The 20349-nt window shown below is 38.0% G+C and overlaps 1 protein-coding gene across 19 annotated transcripts in view; it reads right to left on the bottom strand.

Moving 5' to 3' along the window:
• Positions 1–20349, bottom strand: part of snap91a (synaptosome associated protein 91a) — a 187351-nt gene that overhangs the window by 64254 nt on the left and 102748 nt on the right. For all 19 annotated transcript variants that reach the window (XM_080192666.1, XM_080192667.1, XM_080192664.1 and 16 more), the window contains 2 exons: positions 18458–18499; positions 10207–10283 (listed from right to left, as the gene is read on the bottom strand). In XM_080192666.1, coding sequence (XP_080048792.1) covers positions 10207–10283; positions 18458–18499 — 119 coding nt within the window. The remainder of the gene's footprint in view (positions 1–10206; positions 10284–18457; positions 18500–20349) is intronic.

The following is a 20349-nucleotide window of genomic DNA, read 5'->3' as shown; positions in this document are numbered from 1 at the left end:
ATTGGAAAGCGGCTAATGTTATGCCGTTGTTTAAGAAGGGTACCAGGCAAAAGGCAGGGAATTATAGGCCGGTTAGTTTAACGTCTGTTGTAGGTAAAATGTTAGAATCCGTCATCAAGGAGGAAATAGCGAGGCATCTTGAGGGGAATTGCTTGATAGAGCAGATGCAGCACGGTTTCATTAAAGGGAAGTCGTGTCTGACAAATTTACTGGAGTTCTATGAGCACGTGTCTAGGGCGGTGGATAGAGGAGAGCCGGTGGATGTGGTCTTTCTTGATTTTCAGAAGGCGTTTGACAAGGTACCTCACAAGAGGTTATTGCAGAAGGTCAGGGGGCATGGAGTTGGGGGTAGGGTGTTAGCGTGGATAGAGGATTGGTTGTCAAATAGGAGGCAGAGAGTGGGGGTCAATGGGTGCTATTCGGATTGGCGGATGGTGACTAGTGGAGTGCCCCAGGGGTCGGTGCTGGGGCCTCAGCTATTTACCATTTATATAGATGATCTGGAGGAGGGAACCGAGTGTATCGTGTCGAAATTTGCTGATGACACCAAGATTGGTGGAACGGCAAATTGTGCGGAGGGTGTGGAGAGTCTACAGAAGGATCTAGATAGGCTGGGTGAATGGGCCAGGAACTGGCAAATTGAATTTAATGTTGGCAAGTGCGAGGTGGTCCACTTTGGTAGGAATAATGGTAGGAAGGATTCTTACGTGGCGAAAAACTGCAGCAGGCGACGGTGCAGAGGGACCTCGGGGTCCTTGTGCATGAGTCGCAAAAACCCAGCTTGCAGGTGGTCAGGAAGGCGAATGGGATGCTGGCCTTCATAGCGAGGGGGATTGAATATAAAAGTAGGGAGGTCTTGCTGCGGCTGTATAGGGCATTGGTGAGGCCGCAGCTAGAGTACTGTGTGCAGTTTTGGGCGCCGTACTTACGCACGGATATTTTGGCCTTGGAGGGAGTGCAGAGGAGGTTTACTAGGCTGATACTGGAGTTGAGGGGGTTGAGCTATGAGGAGAGGCTGAATAAACTAGGCTTGTACTCGTTAGAGTTTAGAAGAATGAGGGGAGATCTCATTGAGACGTATAAGATGATGAATGGGATGGATAGGGTAGAGGTAGAGAGACTCTTCCCGCTCAGAAAAGATAGTAGGACTAGGGGGCACAGCCTCAAGATAAAGGGGGGGTGGTTTAGAACAGAGTTGAGGAGGAATTTCTTCACTCAAAGGGTGGTGAATCTCTGGAATTCTCTGCCCGTTGAAGTGGTGGAGGCTACCTCGCTAAATATTTTTAAGACGCGGGTTGATGGGTTTTTGATAAGAGAGGGGATTAAGGGTTATGGGGAGAGGGCGGGAATGTGGAACTGAGCCACGACAGATCAGCCATGATCTTATTGAATGGCGGGGCAGGCTCAAAGGGCTAGATGGCCTTCTCCTGCTTCTATTTCTTATGTTCTTTCTTCAACAGCCAGTTCCGAAAGCTAGTGGTGTTTGCTGCAAATAAATCTGTTGGACTTTAACCTGGTGCTGAGAGACTTCTTACTTTCTTGAATAGGTTAGGGTTACCTGACTTGAATGTCTCAGACCTGGACTTCAGCAGGCAGCAGATATCCCCGTTCATCCATGGTTTCCAACTGGGAAACACGTATTTATTTCTTTGGCACACAGTCTTCTGCACAATGAAGTCAGTTACTGTAGTGGCATACTCATTCAGGCTGGTCACAGTTTAAATATTGACCAGCCTACTGAACCTAAACAGTCCTGTAGGATAATCTGATTCCTTGGACAAACACTGCACAACTTTCTTTGATGGATTCTCGTGTTTGTTTTTACTTGCAAGCCTAGATTTTACTTGTACAGCCTTGTGGTCTGACTTACCAAAGTGTGGGTGGGCATCCAGTGATAGGCATTTTTGATATTGTGTAGCATGTCTAGGATGTCTGGGCCTCTGATGGAGCAGGTAGTGTGTTGGTATCTTGGTAGAAAGCTCGAGCTTGACCTGACTGAAGTCCTCAATCATGAAGAACAAGGCCTCAGGATGTTTTGTCTCAAGGCTATGAACAAATTTGCCCAGTTTACTGCAGACAAGTCTCATATCCTAAATCTAGACTTCCAGTAGCTGTTTCTTTGTTCCCAATGCACTGAACTCAATCATATTTTAGATGCAATTACAGTAAAATCATTATTCTCTTCACGCACAATGCATAGTGCAGATTAATAAACAAAGGCAGTTAATGGAATTTCATTCCCGATAGAAGTATTGGGTTGTATTCTACCACTCCTCAGTTCTTTAAAGGATCAGTTAGACCCGAAACATTAATTCTGTTTCTTGCTACAGATGCTTCCAGACCTGAATTTATCCATCATTTTCTATTAAAGTACAATACTTGCAGCATGGACTAATATGCAAGTACTCAGCAACTAAATAACTAATTTATCTTTTAATGTACTGTTGAAGATTAAAAGTCAAAATAAAAAGGACAAAGTAATAGTGTACAGATGTGGACTCTAGGTAACTGAATAGCTACTTCTGATTTTTAAAGGTGATGATTTGTATTAGAAATAAATTGGAAATTTCAGTTAGGAAAGAATTCTGCTTGTAAAAGAGTGCCAGTGAAAAACGTTTAATGTAGATAAATGTTCACACTCCATTAAGCTGGTAACTAAATCTCACTCAGTTCATCATTAACCTGTAGTTGGTTCTGGGACATATTGCTGCATGAAAATAGCCTGCATACAAACAGGATGCATTACTTTCCGGCATCAGCTTGTATATTTACTCAAATCGATGGAAGTTAAAAATCTCCCATTACAATCTGCCAGTCTCTAATGCACGTTTCTAAACTCTGCATCAATATATTCTGCCACTGCACAGCTACTGCCAGGCCTCCACACAACTCCAATTTTTTGCCTCTTTATTTCTATCAGTAAGTCTCCACTACTACATTACATCCTCCTTTGATAGAAGTAATTGCATCCTTAATTGTTGCTGTTACATTTAAACAACAAATTGGTCATTGGATGTAGGCATCACTGGCAAATCAACAATGCCGATTCCCAATTGCTCCTGAGAAGCTGGTGACGAGGAGCCACCTTTTTGAACTACTGCAGTTCACGTGGTGTTGCACGTGAGTTTCAGGGCTTTGACCTAATGACAGTGAAGCACCAGCAAGGTAGTTCCATGGCAAGGTGGCGAGAGACATGGAGGCAAACCTACAGGTTTGCATTGCATTGCATCTGCTGCCCTTGCCTTTCTAGGTGGTAAATAAAAGGTCATGAATATGAAAGGTGCTGACAAATAAGGTTTGGTGAGTTTCTGCAGTGTATCTGGTTCTTAGTACATAATTCAGCCGCTGTGCACTTGTGGTAAAGAGGGAGTGAACATTTATCGTGGACGGAGTGAATCAAGACAAAGGGGCATCTGGACTTGAAACATCTTTTTTCTCCTTACAGATGCTGCCAGACCTGCTGTGCCAAGCTTAAGTGCTCCTCTTTATTAGATTCCTTATCCTTCTTGTGGACCTCAACCTGATATATTTATTGCCAATCCTGATTATAAGAAACATAAGAACATAAGAAATAGGAGCAGGAGTAGGCCATCTAGCCCTTCGAGCCTGCCCCGCCATTCAATAAGATCATGGCTGATCTGTTGTGGCTCAGTTCCACTTTCCCGCCCTCTCCCCATAACCCTTAATCCCCTCTCTTATCAAGAACCCATCAACCCGCTTCTTAAAAATATTTAGCGAGGCAGCCTCCACCACTTCAACGGGCAGAGAATTCCAGAGATTCACCACCCTTTGAGTGAAGAAGTTCCTCCTCAACTCCGTTCTAAACCGCCTCCCCTTTATCTTGAGGCTGTGCCCCCTAGTCCTACTGTCTTTTTTGAGCGGGAAGAGTCTCTCCACCTCTATCCTATCCATCCCATTCATCATCTTATACGTCTCAATGAGATCTCCCCTCATTCCCTGTGACTGTATCACAATAATGGTTACTCCACATGCTGTATTGTTCAAGTTGAATTTGCATCTGCAACTCATTCAAATTATTTCTTAAACTCCATACATCTGTATACTTGCAAATACTTCTGACCAGAGCTACTTGGCCTTCCGCTCTGACATTTTTCTCAGATTCCTTATTTTTCTCCCTTTGGTTCTTTACACTTAGTTTTTCCTTTATCTGCAATACCCAACACATAACTGTACTCTCAAACTGTTTTAGAATTATTTATACTACCTTTTCTACTGGAGCCCCATACTCACATTTTACTAGTTTGAAGGCATGAGCTGCAGTATCCTAATGAAATCACATTTGATCACAAATGCACTTTTATTTTCCTGTGTTTTGACAGCAATTTTATCAAATTATGATCAAGCACATTAATTCTTAAGAATGGGAAATTGTGGTCAATTTAGTGCAATTAATTGACAATTCTGAAAGTTTGATTGATAACCAATCTGCAAGTGCTGAAATCAGAAACAAAGTAAACTACATTACAAATTTGTGTCCATTGTTTAGAGTCCACAGAAAATATTAAAAGTAATTTCATTGTTGGCGTTAATATTTTTGTACCTTCAATGATGTTTTTCTAGCAGAATCTAAATATTAATATTTTCAATTTTGAGGGAGAATGAAATATACAGCTGAACAGTGCAATCTTTTCACTACCCATTTAACTTGCCTCAGCCAATAGCACTGTAAGTGAACGGTACAATTAAAAATCCTGATGGAAGGGCTCATGGTCTTTTGCTGGCTGTGTTCTCCTGTTTCCTATTTTCACCAATGGCTCTGAACTATTTACTGTATGAATCTCAAAGAGTTTAGCTGTCCAATTTTGAACTCCAGCTCAGCAGGCAAGCAATGCTATTTAACAAGCAATATACTTTTGAAACAAAATTTTACTCCACCTTTCCTGGGAAGGAAACTGGGATGAGAGATTTAATGACTGTCATCATCTGTATCGTTAGCAGCAGATACCCTTCTGTGATTTTAGACTTTTCTGATGTAAATATGCTGATTGTTAAAAAAAACTTACCCTTCACTAAGTTCCCAAGGCAGCAGGTGCAAAAAAAGCAAGTTTTAAAATTCACTTCCAAAAACGCAAGCTTTCAATTTTATTTTTAAAGTACAAATCCTTGATTCCCAATGGCATTTAAGTAATCTTTTTAAAAAATCCTTATACATTTACTACAAAGGTAGTGTGCAAATTGATTTTTAAAAAATTGTAAAGTTCTTAACTGTTCCATTCATTGGTTATTTGAAGAGACCAATAGCTTACGTTTCAGCTCAGACATTGCTTGTTTAGTAATATAAACATTACATAAATTCAAATATATTTTAAATTTTGTCACTCAATATAAAGTGTTAGTAATATTTGGCAAATCAAAACGACATACAATTACATAGGATACATGAAACTGCTAAAAGGCCTTTTTGCCCAACCAGTCCATACTGACATGCTCAACTTGAGCCTCCTATCTTTTCATATCTAAATTTACCATAATATTTTATTATCTATCTCATGACATTGTCTAACTTTACCCCTTAAATACATTTATACCATTGTCTTCAATACTCCGTGGTCACAAGTTCTACATACTCACAATCTTTGGATGAGGAAGTTTCTTCCGAATTTCCTGTTGGATTTCTTTGCGACTTTGTTCTTTGACTATCTTGTATTGATAACTCTGGACACATACTTCCCACAAGTGGAAACATTGCATCAACTCTTATCAAAAACTTGCATAGCTTCAAGGTTCATAATTTATTAATCACCCCTCAGCCACTTTTAAAAGAGAAAAGAGGCCCAATCCTGGCAATCCTTTCCAGGCTTTTCGTAAGGTCATAAGTTTTACAAGCAAAGTTAGGCCATTTGACCCATATGGTCCGCTGTCATTCAATTATGGCTGATATGCTCCTCATCCCCATATTCCTGCCTTCTCCCCATGACCAATTACCAATCTAACTCATCAAACTGTCCCAGCATCCACCGCACTTTGGGGTAGTGAATTCCACAGATTCACAACCCTTTGGGAGTAGTAGTTTCTCCTTAACTCTTAAATTTGCTTTCCCTTATCCTAAGACTATGACCCCTCATCTTTTTGTGTTATCGTTCTTGTAAATCTTCTCTTCACCTTCTCAAGTACCTCCACCATTTTCATAACAGAATGCTGCATGCAATTCTGGTAGCCACGTGTGGCCAAACCACAGCTCAATCCAGGTTTAGCATAACTTCCTATTTTTCATTTCTATCCTTCCTGAAATAAAGCTTGGTTTGCCTTTTTAATGGTCTTGCTAATCTGCAATGATGTACCTGTGGACATGCACCTTCCAAGTAAGTGACTTCTATATTCTTCCCACCGAAATGCACAAAATTCATTTCCCAATTATTTGCCTATTTTGCAAATTTGTTAATCTTCTCCTGTAATGTTATAGCAGTTCTGTGTTGACTGTCCTCCTACTTCTGTACTTCAAAAATTTACCAATTGTCAATTTAGATATTTTGATTTCAAAATCCAAATTATTAATGTATATTGCATACGTCAGTAGTACCAGCATTGATCTGTGTGGAACTGATTGTTACTCTGAATAATTATCTTTACATTCAATGGTAATCTATTCTGCTGCTTGTCCACTGATTCTGAGTCTTCAATTTCCGATCTTATTTGTCTCTCATGGATTGTTTAAAAAATCCAGACAGACAAATTTCATCTATCATTGCCTATTTGCTCACTTACCTCTTCAAAAAAATTCAAGGTTAGGCAAGCAATATTTTCTGTTTTGAAATCCTACTGACTTAAGGTTTTCTTTTCTGGATATTTTCCATTCCTTCCTTAAGTAGGGATTCCATTATTTTTACTACCACCAATGTTAAGCTGACTGATTTATAATGACCTGACAAGTTCTGTGCCCTTCTGGGCTGAGCAGAAATACCCGGGGTTATTTCCCACAAAATTCGAAGTGTTGAATTTACATCAAAACTGGAGTAAATACCACTTCTTTTTTTTCCCAAGTGGAAGTTTAAAAATGGATCTCTCAGACTGTGCACTGCAGAGTGCACCAGCATGAATCACGTTAAGATCCAGGGGCAGGGCCTATTCCAACTGGAGAGGCCGACAGCATAGTACTGAGTGGGCCACTGCTATTGATGCATGTGCAGTGACCCCTGCCAGCCAGTCTCCTGATTGCTGGCCAGCCTTGCTGCCCCCACCCCAAAACACACACTTTCCAAAACCAGTCCTGAACTCCCATCAGGATGTCCAGGCTCAATCGCTGGCCTCCCGTCCTTGCCCCCCTGATCCCGACTGCAGAGTGGCAGTGGAGAAATATTACAAGACCTGGAGATTTCAGTCCTGGATCAGCTAATAGCATTAAAATTGCATGCAAATTACCACATATAGTGTATTAAGCTCTGTGCCTATTTCTGACGTAGGGCTGACAACACTGGATATCCAGCACTGGGAGACATGCTCAGGGGCACGCCCCCCAGCGCTGATCACAATGAAAAACAAAATTGAGTGCTGCTTGAATCTCCCAGCCCATTGTGCTAAAAGAAATCAGCATGGCTGGATGGAAGAATCGCCCTCTATTTCTTCCTTCGACCCTTTTTTTAAAAAAATGTGTGGATACAATCCATCTAACAAGAAGATTGTTAGATGGATTTGTATTATCTAGCTCAAATCCCACGTCTTAGAATTTTCTCATTTTTTAATTAAGTAATTATTCTCCAATAAGAATGAGTTGCATCCAGCCTGGTTTGTTCCTTATGGATTTTAAAATGTAGAAGTTCTCTTCCCTTTTGAAAGCCAACGTGTATGGAAGTGACCCTACTAGTTTTAATCCTGCTCAGTTTTTCACGGCTCAGCAACGTTTTCAGCCAATTCGATTCTGGTAAGGAACTCACCCATGTATGCTCCCAGTCTTAAAAGAACAATTTGCTGCTTCAGTAGCATTACTAAATGCTTCCACTTCTTATAATTTTGTAGTATTTATAGTCACAGCTGATCAGAATTTTGACTAGTTCTGTGACAAAGTAATAGTTCTCTAGGATGTATTCCACTTCACAAGTCTTTATATCTTTGAAAAAAAGAGTTTTCAAATTAATATTTTTTCCCCTTAAAATATTTATTGAATTCACTTTTGAACATTATGAATCAGCTTTCAATACTCTTTCAAGCACTGAATGTCACACCACAACAAATCACTGTGCAAAAAAGAGAATCACGTTAGATCTGGTTCTTTTGCAAGTAATTTTAAACCGGTGCCCTCCAGTGATTGATCCTTCTGCTCTGGAAAAAGCTTCCCCTCATTTACTCTATACACCACAATCAAACCTCCTTGCAACCATCTCTGCTATCAGAGAATGTCAGCTTTTCCCAGTGTTTCTATATAATTGACGTCATTCATTCACAGTACTATGATAGTAAAATTTCTTCAACACCTGCTCCAAGATATTGTGACAATCTTTGACCTGGAAGCAGTACAGCAAGGAAAATATCTAATTTCTATCTTCGGAATCTGAAATTATTCTGAAGAATGCCTGAAAATGGCACATTGTAAATGAATCAATTGTAATTTTCTTGAAAAAATACTCATTTAAGTGGCCTGGTAACCCTTAACTTGTTGGTAAGGGATACCAACAAGAAAGAAGATAAGATTAGAAACACGCTGGCCACCGGACACAAAGCTGGCGTGGTGGGACAGAGAAGACGTATTTACAATAAGCTGTTTGTATGCATGTATGTAATAGAGAAATTTGAGTATGTGTGTGTAATAGTTAAAAAGGAACAAAATGCCGAGGACAGGGTTTGAGCAGAGACCGAGATGTGGTCAATTTTACAGCCATTAGCTAGAGCTGATCAGACTATTTAACAATGTTTAATAAAGGGATCAATGAAGGAGGCTCTAGGGAAATCAATGCCATCATGACTTTTGCAGACTTAGATAAGGGAAGTTTTGCAGCAATGTGTCATTTGGATGACAATTGTCTTTCATGTCTTGAATAGTGCAGAGCTCTACTGCAGGTGACTCAAGGACCAACTCCATTGATTGAGCAAAGTGAAAGATCCCACATTCTGGGGAGTCAATTGGAAATACTGAAATTGCACATACTGTGCCACAATTGTATGAGAAATGATACGAATGTTTGCAATCTTGAGATACGTTCTTGTATCTGCTATTCCGCATTTAATTTACAGTTGTAACAACTGTAAATTGCCAGTTAATTCTTGTTTAACTTAAGTGGATTCTGATTTTTGCAAAGTATAAACTACAATACAAACTACATGCAATCTTGTTGGTAATTTCTTCGTTTGGGGATCAGACAATAATTTTGATTTTACTTTAATGTTGCCCCATTAGGATCATAACACTTATTTTCTACTACAAATACATATAATGCACAGAAACTATATTTTCTTTTTAATCAACTTCTTGCTATTCTGACAATAGACTCTATTGATATCGGTGTATTGGTTGCACTGAGCAGCAGCTTGAATCCCTTTCTTACCAAGCCAACACTACAATTAGCGGGGGGGAAGGGGGCATCAATTCCATAATCTGAATGGTAAAATGGTAAATTAAATGCAACTAGTTAACAGATTTTTGGCATCAGGTTAATTGCTGTGTACCAATTACCTAGCTTGAAAACCTCAATCAAATATCAAACTGAACACAGAGATTTATATCCCAAATTCTCTTCCAAGGAACAATGAATCTTTCCTGAAATTAAGACTCCCCAAAATTTCTTCCTTAAGATACATACTTAGCTTTACAACTGTGATTAGATACCAAACAAATTGAATTCCCTGGAAAAATCTAAGAATTTGAAAAACTGTGATGGGATGTAAATTTTCAGAAAAAATGAAGCAACGCGTGTGTAATCTGAAGGTTAATTTTTGAGCATCAATTCGCAGAGGTACAAGTGTGTGTTTTGATCATTTACTACTTTGTGTAGATAAACTTGTTAATTGCGTACTAACTAAACCATACATAACTCTCTGATCAAGAGATGTAAAAATGTTTTCCTAACATTGCAATGTAAAATATTATTCAAATAATTTCTCAACTTTGTCATTAAATACTTTTATACGAGCATCTCAATTACAGCAACAGTAATTGCATTCACAGGTGTCATAATGGAATTGCAGGCAGTAAACATAAAATAAGATCTCAGTATTTGGTTTAATGAAAATGCATCTAAACAGGTGCAATCCTACCTACTGCCAGCTGCATTTTTCTTCCCTTCCAGGGTATTCAAATGTTGTTCAAGGGCTTCCAGAAGACTGCTAGGAGCCTAAAAGAGAAACAGTATAACACAATCATCACACTTTTACCATCAAATCACCAGCCAGCTACATGAGGAACTTGAGCAACCATCTGCAATCATTTGCCTGGAAAATGGCAACACTTCTCATGCTTTATTTCACTTTCTCCATAAACCAAAGCATCACAAAATAAACATCATGCTTTCAATCCAATCAAAATCTTTAAATAAACACACACTTCAGAAGAACTCAGCTGAAAGTTTTATTTTCTGTAAAAAAATCCTAAACTAAAAGGCCTGATACAAGCACAAGATAACTTAAACTGACACATACAGCTTTTCTGATAAGATTTTTTACAATACATCTGAATCTGCTGATGTGACAAACTATGATTGTACTTGTATAACATTGTATGGATTGACTTTGGGGTTGACAATAATCTAAGCATTCTACAACAGAGACGGTTCAATGTCGGAAACATTTGTTTGAAAAGATTCTAATTCACTGATTTTTGACTTCTTTTGCATTGTGGCTGAATTACTATGAGCCACAAAGACTCTAAAATCTGGGCTGACCACTGAAACATTAATCTTGAAATGCTGATGCACCTATGTATAGTGAGCATTTATTGCTTCTATTCTTCATGATTACTTATCTGCTCAGTCTATTCACAGTATTTGAAACTATGCATTTATACATCAGATATTCCCAGGATTCTTTAACAGTCATAGAAAGGAATTTTATTCTTTAAATAGAAATGTTAATGCTGAACTATCAATTCCAAGAGTGCATTGCAATTCATTCAAAGAAATAAGCCCAACTACAAAAGAGACAGTTAGATGGTTACTGTGATGCAAAGTAAAATTATTGCAGATTCAATCTCCATACCAGCTGTGGTAGTTCTTGAGGCCTACCTCTTCATCTTGCCTTATATTTGATTTATTGTTGTCATACAAATTGGTATACAGTGAAGAGTATTGTTTCTTGCACACTATACAGAAAAGGCATACCGTTTATAAAGGTAAGAGGAGAGTGTCGAATGGTCATAGCTAGGGTGTAGAGAATGATCAACTTAACATGTAAGGTAGGTCCAATTAAAAGTCTGATGCCATAGTGAATCATAGCTGTTGTTAGCAACTCTCAGTTGACAAGGATGCTACATAAGAGAAAGGTATGCTTGATAAAAGTGAAGCAGGTTAAGAAGCAGAGAAAAGGTGAAGTGTAGTCATCTTTTTCTTTTTCCTCAGAAGTGGACAGCAGAATGAGAAAAATATTAGAGTTTACCAGTCTGCCCAAATCAAGATCTAGTGTGGAGCCTCAAGTTCCTGCTTTTGAAACTTTCTCAAAACAAGGATTATATGGTATCAGACTTTACAGAATTCTCAAATTGGAGAACATTTGAATTGAACAATGCTACAACAGCTGCAGAAACCTCAAAAAGGGCTTTGAGAGCTTCTCTCACTAAGCTTTTGCAAGGAAGACCAAAGAAAAACACAATACTTTGCCTCAAGTGAAAAAGTCAAAAACTGGATTCTCCATGATCCCCTCCACAAAGTACTGGAAATGCTTGACAGTTCAGGTAGCTTTTGTGGAAAGTGAAAGTCAATGGCATTCCAAAATTCTTTGATGCTGCTTGGTCTGCTGAGCATTGCTTTGAAAAAAGAATCAGAATGTTACCAAATTCAGCCATCATTTGAGTAGCTGGTTGAGCAGCTGAAACAAAATCTCACCCAAGTTCTCTTTATCTGTAAGAATATGAGGAAAAGGAGGAGGAAGAGATTGAAATGAAATCAAGTACGAGTCCATGTCTATGAAAATAGAGCAGCTTGAGGAAATGCTATTTTTAAGTTTAATGAAAAACATTTTTCAGGAAGTCACTTTTTAAAACATACTGTCCTTCAAATCACTCCAAAAGATTTTCTATTCTTTATTAGAAAGAAGGCAGAAACCAAACTCACTCCTGTAATTAATTAGCAGAGAATATAGTGGGATAGATAAACCAACAATGAATGAAATCAGCATGTATAACAATGGCAAAACAGAAAAACTTGAAAAATACACAAACAGAAAAGCATGAAAGAGCTATAACCTGGATGGTTGATCAGGTGAGAAATTGTGAAATGGACAAGATGTGAAAAAATTGACCTCTTGTGGCATTGTAGAGTAAATTGCAGAGCATGGCCTCTTCCTCATTTGTCTGTTGACTTAATATAGTTGTTGCACTTCTCATCTCAGGCTCCTCTTTCAGGCTGGAAGGTAGTGCATAGTATTACAAATATTCCATCACCCATGCACCATTATTCCTTCCTCACCTCCAACACTTTGCTTTGAACTACCTGCTTAATCTTGTATCCTGTCTTTCCTTCTGCTCCATAAGCACACACCTAAGAACATAATAGGAGCAGGAGTAGGCCATCTAGCCCTTCGAGCCTGCCCTGCCATTCAAGATCATGGCTGATCTGAAATGGATCAGTTCCACTTTCCCGCTCTCCCCATAATCCTTAATTCCCTTGTCTGTCAAAAACCTATCTACCCGTGACTTAAATATATTTAGCGAGCAGCCTCCACCACTTCAACAGGCAGAGAATTCCAGAGATTCACCACCCTTTGAGTGAAGAAGTTCCTCCTCTGATCTAAACTGCACCACCCCACCCCCCCCTTATCTTGAGGCTGTGCCCTCGAGTCCTGCTATCCTTCTAAGTGGGAAGAATCTCTCTACCTCTACCCTATCCATCCCCTTCATTATCTTATATGTCTCTATAAGATCCCCCCTCATCCTTCTGAGCTCCGACGAGTCCAGACCCAGTCTATTTAGTGTCTCTTCATAGTCCAACCCCCTCATCTCCGGTATCAGCCTACTGAACCTCCTCTGCACTCCCTCCAAGGCCAATATATTCTTCCGCAAGTGCGGCGACCAAAACTGCACACAGTACTCCAGCTGCGGCCTCACCTCACTCTTAAATTGCCAGTGTTCCACATCTGTATAAGTTTTCTATCCATTCTCTTCAAAATGGTATCTTTGATTTCTAAATCCAACTTTAAAAAGTGAGAAAATAAATGGATTCTGTATTGCTGCCCCACAAACTTCTTATTGGTTTTAAATGGTGTTAAAATTAAGTGATTAGCACTGACCTTTTCTGTCAAGGAAGTACAAAGGACCCATGAGATAAGATGATCAGATACTTTTTTCAGGTGCTGGTTGTGGGATAAACATTGAACAGGACACCAAAGGAATTCCATGCTCTTTTGATACTGCATGGGACCTAACAACCATCTGAGGTGGTAGACAGGTTCTGGTTTAGCATCTTATCTTCGATGGTGCAGCACACCCTCAATACTAGAGTATGTGCTCAAACCTTTGCAGAGGCTTGAACCCTGATTTTCTGCTTCAGAATCGAGAGGACTACCACTCAGTCAAGACTAAAACCTCTGGATGCAACCTGGTCAACATAGCATTATCTAATTACTTCCTCAAAAATTGCTTCCCCCCCCCCAAAATAGCTTAAAAGGCTCTATGCCTGCCTGCAGGTACCTTGATGAGTTTGGGTATGCATTATGAAGTTAACTGACATTGATCGTTTCCAAGTACTCAAATCCACAGATCAGCATGCACTAGCAGCATTTAGTTCTCTCAGATTCAATCCCAATACGGTAACTAAAAACTTCGTGACTAGGGATAGTCCTGTTTGGTGAATCAACCTCTACATTGCAGAAGCCGAATGGCAATATGCAGACATTCGTTTTCAATCAAAACCTCAGCACTGAATAATCATGGTTTCTCAGACTGACACAGAAGAGATCTATGCCTGCCTGCAGGTTTCTTGAGTTTTGAACTAAGGATTAGCTTATCACTGTGCTATGTATAACATGGTCTGCTTTAGAAGTTAACAGACATTGATCATTTCTAAATACTTAAAGTACAAATCCACAGATCAGTATGAACTTGAAGCATTCATTCATCTCCTTTGGAAGATGAGCTTGTTCAAGCCTCCAACCTCAGACCAAAACCTCTCTCAGCCCATCTCCAACTCCTAAAGATTATTTCCCTGTAATACCCATTGTCTCAGCTTGCTTTCACCTCAAAGCTTTGTTTTCATACATCAACACTTTCTCCTGATTCTAGACTCTTTCTACCGAGAGAGTGATAGAGCATTGGAAGAATTGCCTAACAGTTACCTGGCTCAAATTGTCTCGTTTGCTGCCTCTTTTTGATTTTTGCCATTTCTTTTAGTCATTTAATTTATCTTGCTTTCTATCCCAAAATAGACTTTCCCTTTTGCTCTTCATCTCCTCCCCCATTTCCCTGCCTTTGAACTTGCTTAAAACCCACTATGTCTTATTTCTTTCAGTTCTGATGAAAGGTCAGCAACCTGAAATATTAACACTTCTCTCTCCAGATGCTGCCTAACCTGTTGACTATTTCCTGTATTTTCTGCTTCTCTATCAGTACTAACTGCAGTTGTTACTTGATCAGCATATCACTGTTGAGTTTTTATTCTAAGACTTAAATGAAGTTAATAACCTTTCTGAACATCGAGAAATAGTTTAAACCTCCAGACAAAAAACTGTAGTTGGATAGGACATTTTGGATTGTGTATACTGATTCAACCAGAAGAATCAAAACTTGTTTACATTTGACTTTTTCTCATGAAACATTAGATGCATTTTTACAAAGATTATATTCTCTAAAGAGAATCTTATGGATTGCATTGAACATCAAGTTGAAAGAAGCAACCATACCATGGCCATTTACCAGATGATCTGTTGTCAGGGGCATTTTTGAAAGATGAGGATTTTGAAAGATGAGGAAAGTTATCAGATTCTAACCTGAATATGGAGTTAAGTATCCCACTGAGTAATCTAATTTAATAACCTCAAATATAGTGATAGAAAGATCAGCACACCAGAGTTATAGTGGATAACATTGACGGTTACCGGATTATCAATGGTACAGTCTTTAAAAGGTGAATTTTCAGTGTCAGAATTTTTAAGGTCAGCAAGAATTCTCCGGTGTATTGCCTGCATTTTCAAAGAGAATTGTTATAAGAAAGTGAACAAACACCCAAGTTTCGCTTATATATTATGGCCAAAAACTCAGATTAGTTGGGCTATGGTCAATAGTAAATCACACAGTTCAAAGTCCAGAAGAACCTTTTTGACCTTTGCTAGGTATCTCAGGATTACCATCTGGCAAAAAAAATTGCGCTTCATACAATGCATTTTATGTTGCACTTAATAATTGCATGCATAAATAACGGTTTTGTAAGTGCAATAAAAACTGCTTCAAGAACTCCTCCTGCATTAGATATTCTCCTTCTGCTTCACTTCTGTAGATGGTGACCATACTGAGCCAACATTTGACAGCATTTTGTTCAGCTAATTATTTATGCATGAACTAAAAAGCAAATACCATGGGCTATTCAATAGCTGGACCAAAATAGTTGACGATCTTGTATCTGTGTTTGTACCAGTTAACAATCTTGGTCTAAAATTATATTTGGTTATTCCTAATCAAACCGCAAGTCACTTAGATTGGTTAGCATAACATACAAGGTATTAAAACTTCGACCTTGATGTTTAAGTGTTTCAATAAAATATCCCATGCATTGAAAAGTCAACTTTTTTTAAAAAAAGCCTCAAAGCCATCTGGTGTTTTGCATAATTGTACAGATTCAATTTTATTCAAGTAGTAAATCCCAGCATTCGTGGTTACAGGTAGTGGTGACAAATATAAACCTGTGTAACACATTATCAATAAAGTCAACAGCCTGGAGTTTGCAGTGAAGCAAAGATGCACACCATTGACCTCAGAGATCGAGTGACCACTCTGGTGATTATTTCAGCTCCATTGCTGAGCAGTGGCAATGCAATTGATTACCATGTCCTTTATTGGGAAATCCCAGCATGGAACTGGAACAATGTCATCAGTCTGATGAAGCAGTCAATTATCATAAAGAATTTTCAAACCCATAAATAGGAAACAAAAAAATCCCAAAACAAAAGTCACAATTTTTTTTTTAAAAATTCAGTGAAGGTTGAAGCTAAAATATTCTTTAAAAAAAACTTAAAAGGAATTTACTCATTCATTTAATGTACTCCACAAACTTATTTTGACAGAGCCGGTTTTGCAGTTAATTAAATTTTATTAGTTATATCCATGTTAAAAACTCAGTTGCACTGGTCAGGCTAATTGCAACTTTTCATAGTATTTCCACAAGCAATATGCAAGTGGTAAGGCTGAAGTTCTTGCTAATTACATTACTTGTTCCCAAGAAGGCCTCAGCATAGCTTGTGATGCAGCACTAAGTGACAGAATGCAACTTCTAAATTTTTGTACTTATATATATGCATGCCTGATTCAGAGGTTAACAATGCTGAACGTTGACAGTTTGTTGCCAATCTCCACTACCATACCATTCCTCCCAAATTCCAGGCCATCATTGTCTATATTTTAGGAAGCAACATCCTGTGCACATTTAAAAGAGTGAAACTTGGACACAAATCAAATAGTGGTGTATTGCCGCATTCCAACTGTCAAAATAAAAAGGGTACAGAAGGCCAAATGGTGAAAATTGCATGCATTTCACATGATGATTTCCCTTTAAGCTTCAAAATTTAATAATATTGTTTCAGGAATTAAAAAAAAGTTCAGAACGGTCATATTGGATTCGATGATAAATTTGGTTTCTCTACAGATACTGCCAGACCCATTGAGTTTTTATTTCAGATTTCTAGCTTCCACAGTATTTTATTTTCATGTTACAGTTCTGTATTCATTATCGCCTTTGTTATCTAAATTTATTAACACGTTGTAATAGGTATATAGGTAACATATACCTATATGTAACATATGAAAGGTAGTTCTTGACATTCTATAATAATCTATTTTAGTTTATTTCTAGTAAAATAATAAACTGTCACGTGAAGAAATGCATATTTGGGCTTTCCATCTTAACTTACTATCATAGTACACAGACAAAATATTTCTTGTACAGAAGCAAGCTGGATCCACCAGTGCATACCTTCAAAATATGCTATCACATTACAAGTAAGTGTTACTGAGAGGAGTAGCTAAATGCAGCCAAAAGATCTTACTGAAATGTTAGCATTAGCCACAAAGAACCAAAATCACACACTTCTTTAATATTCACTGAACATCTTAGACATTTAAAAAGGCAATAATGATGCTATCGTACAAACTAATCAGTCACAAACATCAACTGGTCTGCACTAAGTTGCAAAGCACAATGTGAGAACTGAGTAAACTTTGAAGTTAATTGTTCTTAAAGTATCTTTACAATTAAGAACAGGTTTCAAATCCTTTTGAAAGTTTCTAAAATCACGTGAAGATGATTGCCTTGAATCAACCCATACAGATAGTATAGAATACGTGCAGAATAGCACACGTTTTAGTATTCGCTTCGGACTTGTATTATGTAAACAAAATCATGGATGAACACTTTATATTGATGTACAGTCTACTGAAGGAAACAATTATAGTGCAAAATATAAAATCATATTATAGGAATAGTGACATTATGAAATCTTTTTTGTGTCCTATCACATTAGTCCATGGATGTAGCATTTAGGGACAACTGCAAACACCAAGCAAGTTCATTCTTCTTGCACTTCCTGGATCAAAATAGGACTGCACCGGCTTCACCAGAAAAATTCAAAAAGTTTTAAGTTGCGACAAGTTCAAACATGCTTAAAAGACCATCGTCTTGAGGTGAAATAAAATTCTGAAACAAACATTCACCCTGGGAATCATTTTGCTTCACTGATATCGCTGAACCTGCAAAGAGATGTATTTACTCATACTCAATCACTGGGTTGAATCTGTAACTCAAAGTCAGAACTGAAGGGGCATGTCCCAGTCATTATCCCTTGCAAAATCCAGTTCTGTTCTTGGTGGTTATAACAGAGCTCTTCATTTTTCTGATCACATGTAATCTGGGTGAGAATTATTTAGTGCGTATGTTGCTGTTCCTGCAGTCTGGATAATTTACAAATAGACCAGTAGCACAAACAATAACAACCAAAGTTGGAACCGAAACAGCATAAGCCAACTTACCTATCAAGGTCCGACTCCAAAGAGCCACTAGACCCCCATTACAAATAGACAAAGCCAGGCTTGTATGAATTTATAACATTTATAAAATTAATCTACTAGAATGCAAAAGGAATATAATAAAAAACTTACTTGAGATAGATCAGGAATGTCACCTTTGTCAATTCCTACTTGCTGTGAAACATAAAAACAGCAAGTTAAAACATTTAGATTCCCATTATACACTTCATGAATCTGTGATTATTTTGGTACTGCACTATATCTGGTGAATATCATTTCAAAATTTTCAAAGCCTTTTTTTATTTCGCGGGTACACATTAAAAAGAATTGCTATAATTCATTGGCATTTTGGGGACTGAAATGTGGCTGTGATAATTAGTATGGTTCACAGAATCCCAACGTTACAGAAGGAAACCACTCAGTTCATTGAGCCTGCACCAACAATCCCAACCAGCTCCACCCCACATATTTATCCTACTAATCCATGAACACTAAAGGGGCATTTTGGCATGGGTAACCACTCTAACCCACATATTTGGACATTTTAAACAATCAAATATATTATATTAGAACTGGAGAGGATGGTAGATCAGCAACACTGATCCAGTTTAGAGCAGAGTTTTTTTTTTAAAGAAAGACTGAAATCAATAATATGCTCACAGTTGTGTGCTACAATGCAAAACAATGCCTTAACAGGATAAGCAACACAAGGAAATGTGATGCCAATTGTTCTGAGACAACTTATTTCATTGATTTGCATCTTAGAAAAAATCTTTGTTTGGTCAAAAAAAGGGCAGGCTGTGCCCTTAAAGCATTGGAATATTTTTACAACTGACAACAAAATATTCATCTATTCCCATTTTGCAATAGATTTAAAAATAAGGCAGCCTTCAGGTTGAATTCTGAAAGTTTCAACGAACAGTGCTACATTTTAGGACACTTTTTTTCATACGGGGAACAGAATTCCAGTGGCAAGAACATACATATGTACAGAATCCTGAAAGTAACTTTCTGGGTTAAATTTAGCACTATTTCCAGAATTGCATTCACTGAATTTATAGTGCCTATTTTGCAATAAAATACTATTCCATATTAACCAAAATGTTTGGTAACATTTAACATCAGGTCAAAAATAGAGATTTTTATAAAAATGGGAAAAAGACCACAACTGCACCTATACAATGACAATTTTATGAGGAGGAGCAAGTTCCTGTCGTACAGGGATAAATTCTGCAAGCTTAAATCAAAATGATCACTAAAACCAGAGGAGAAGAAGAATGAAAACTAGACAAACCAATCAATAAGAGGAAGCAGAGGTAGTTACAAAGATAGAGAGCACGCAGATTTTCATCTGGCATTTGGATTTAAAAGCATTGCTTGAGGAGATATAGGGGATGAAACAGATCAGAAGGATCACACGTCTATGCTGAAAGACGTCAGTTTCTCCAGCCACTTAAATGGAATAATGTCAAATTGGGCAGGCTCTACAATGATCTTTTACAACCAAGAGAAAAGGCTGCCCTAAATTTTTTTTTTGTTTATATGCATCATCACAGCATATAAACTAGTTTAAATAGAAAGTATATACTAGTACATAGTTCTAAAAATACAAAGGGGGTATCGTTTAGAGCTTTTCAGGGTTGGGGAAAATGGAGAGAGAGGGGAAGAGGGCAGACTTGCAAAGACAAATGTTAAAGTTGTTATCAATGCAAAATATATAGCCTGAAATATTAGTTTGTGATAAAATAAATAAATAAAATCTGATTGGATCTGACCATGCAACACACACAGGGCTCAGTTACAGCTGATCAGATCAGCCATGTTTCCCAAATACCAAATCACAGCAGATCACAACACTATGGGTGTATATGAAACATTACTTTTATGAATATAAATGTTTTTAATTGTAAAAGTATTATTCAAATTAAAATAGTAATTCAGTGTAGAACAATTTTAACAAAATAATGGGTACAGTAGGTAAGAGTCGCAGCTGAGTATGAGTGATGATCTATGGCAGAATCATA

The sequence above is a fragment of the Carcharhinus amblyrhynchos genome, chromosome 7 (genome assembly GCF_965287045.1).
Source record: "Carcharhinus amblyrhynchos chromosome 7, sCarAmb.v2.hapA, whole genome shotgun sequence".
Taxonomy (NCBI): Eukaryota; Metazoa; Chordata; class Chondrichthyes; order Carcharhiniformes; family Carcharhinidae; genus Carcharhinus; species Carcharhinus amblyrhynchos.
The sequence above is the reverse complement of the archived record's forward strand: the minus strand, read 5'-3'. Positions and strand labels throughout refer to the sequence as shown.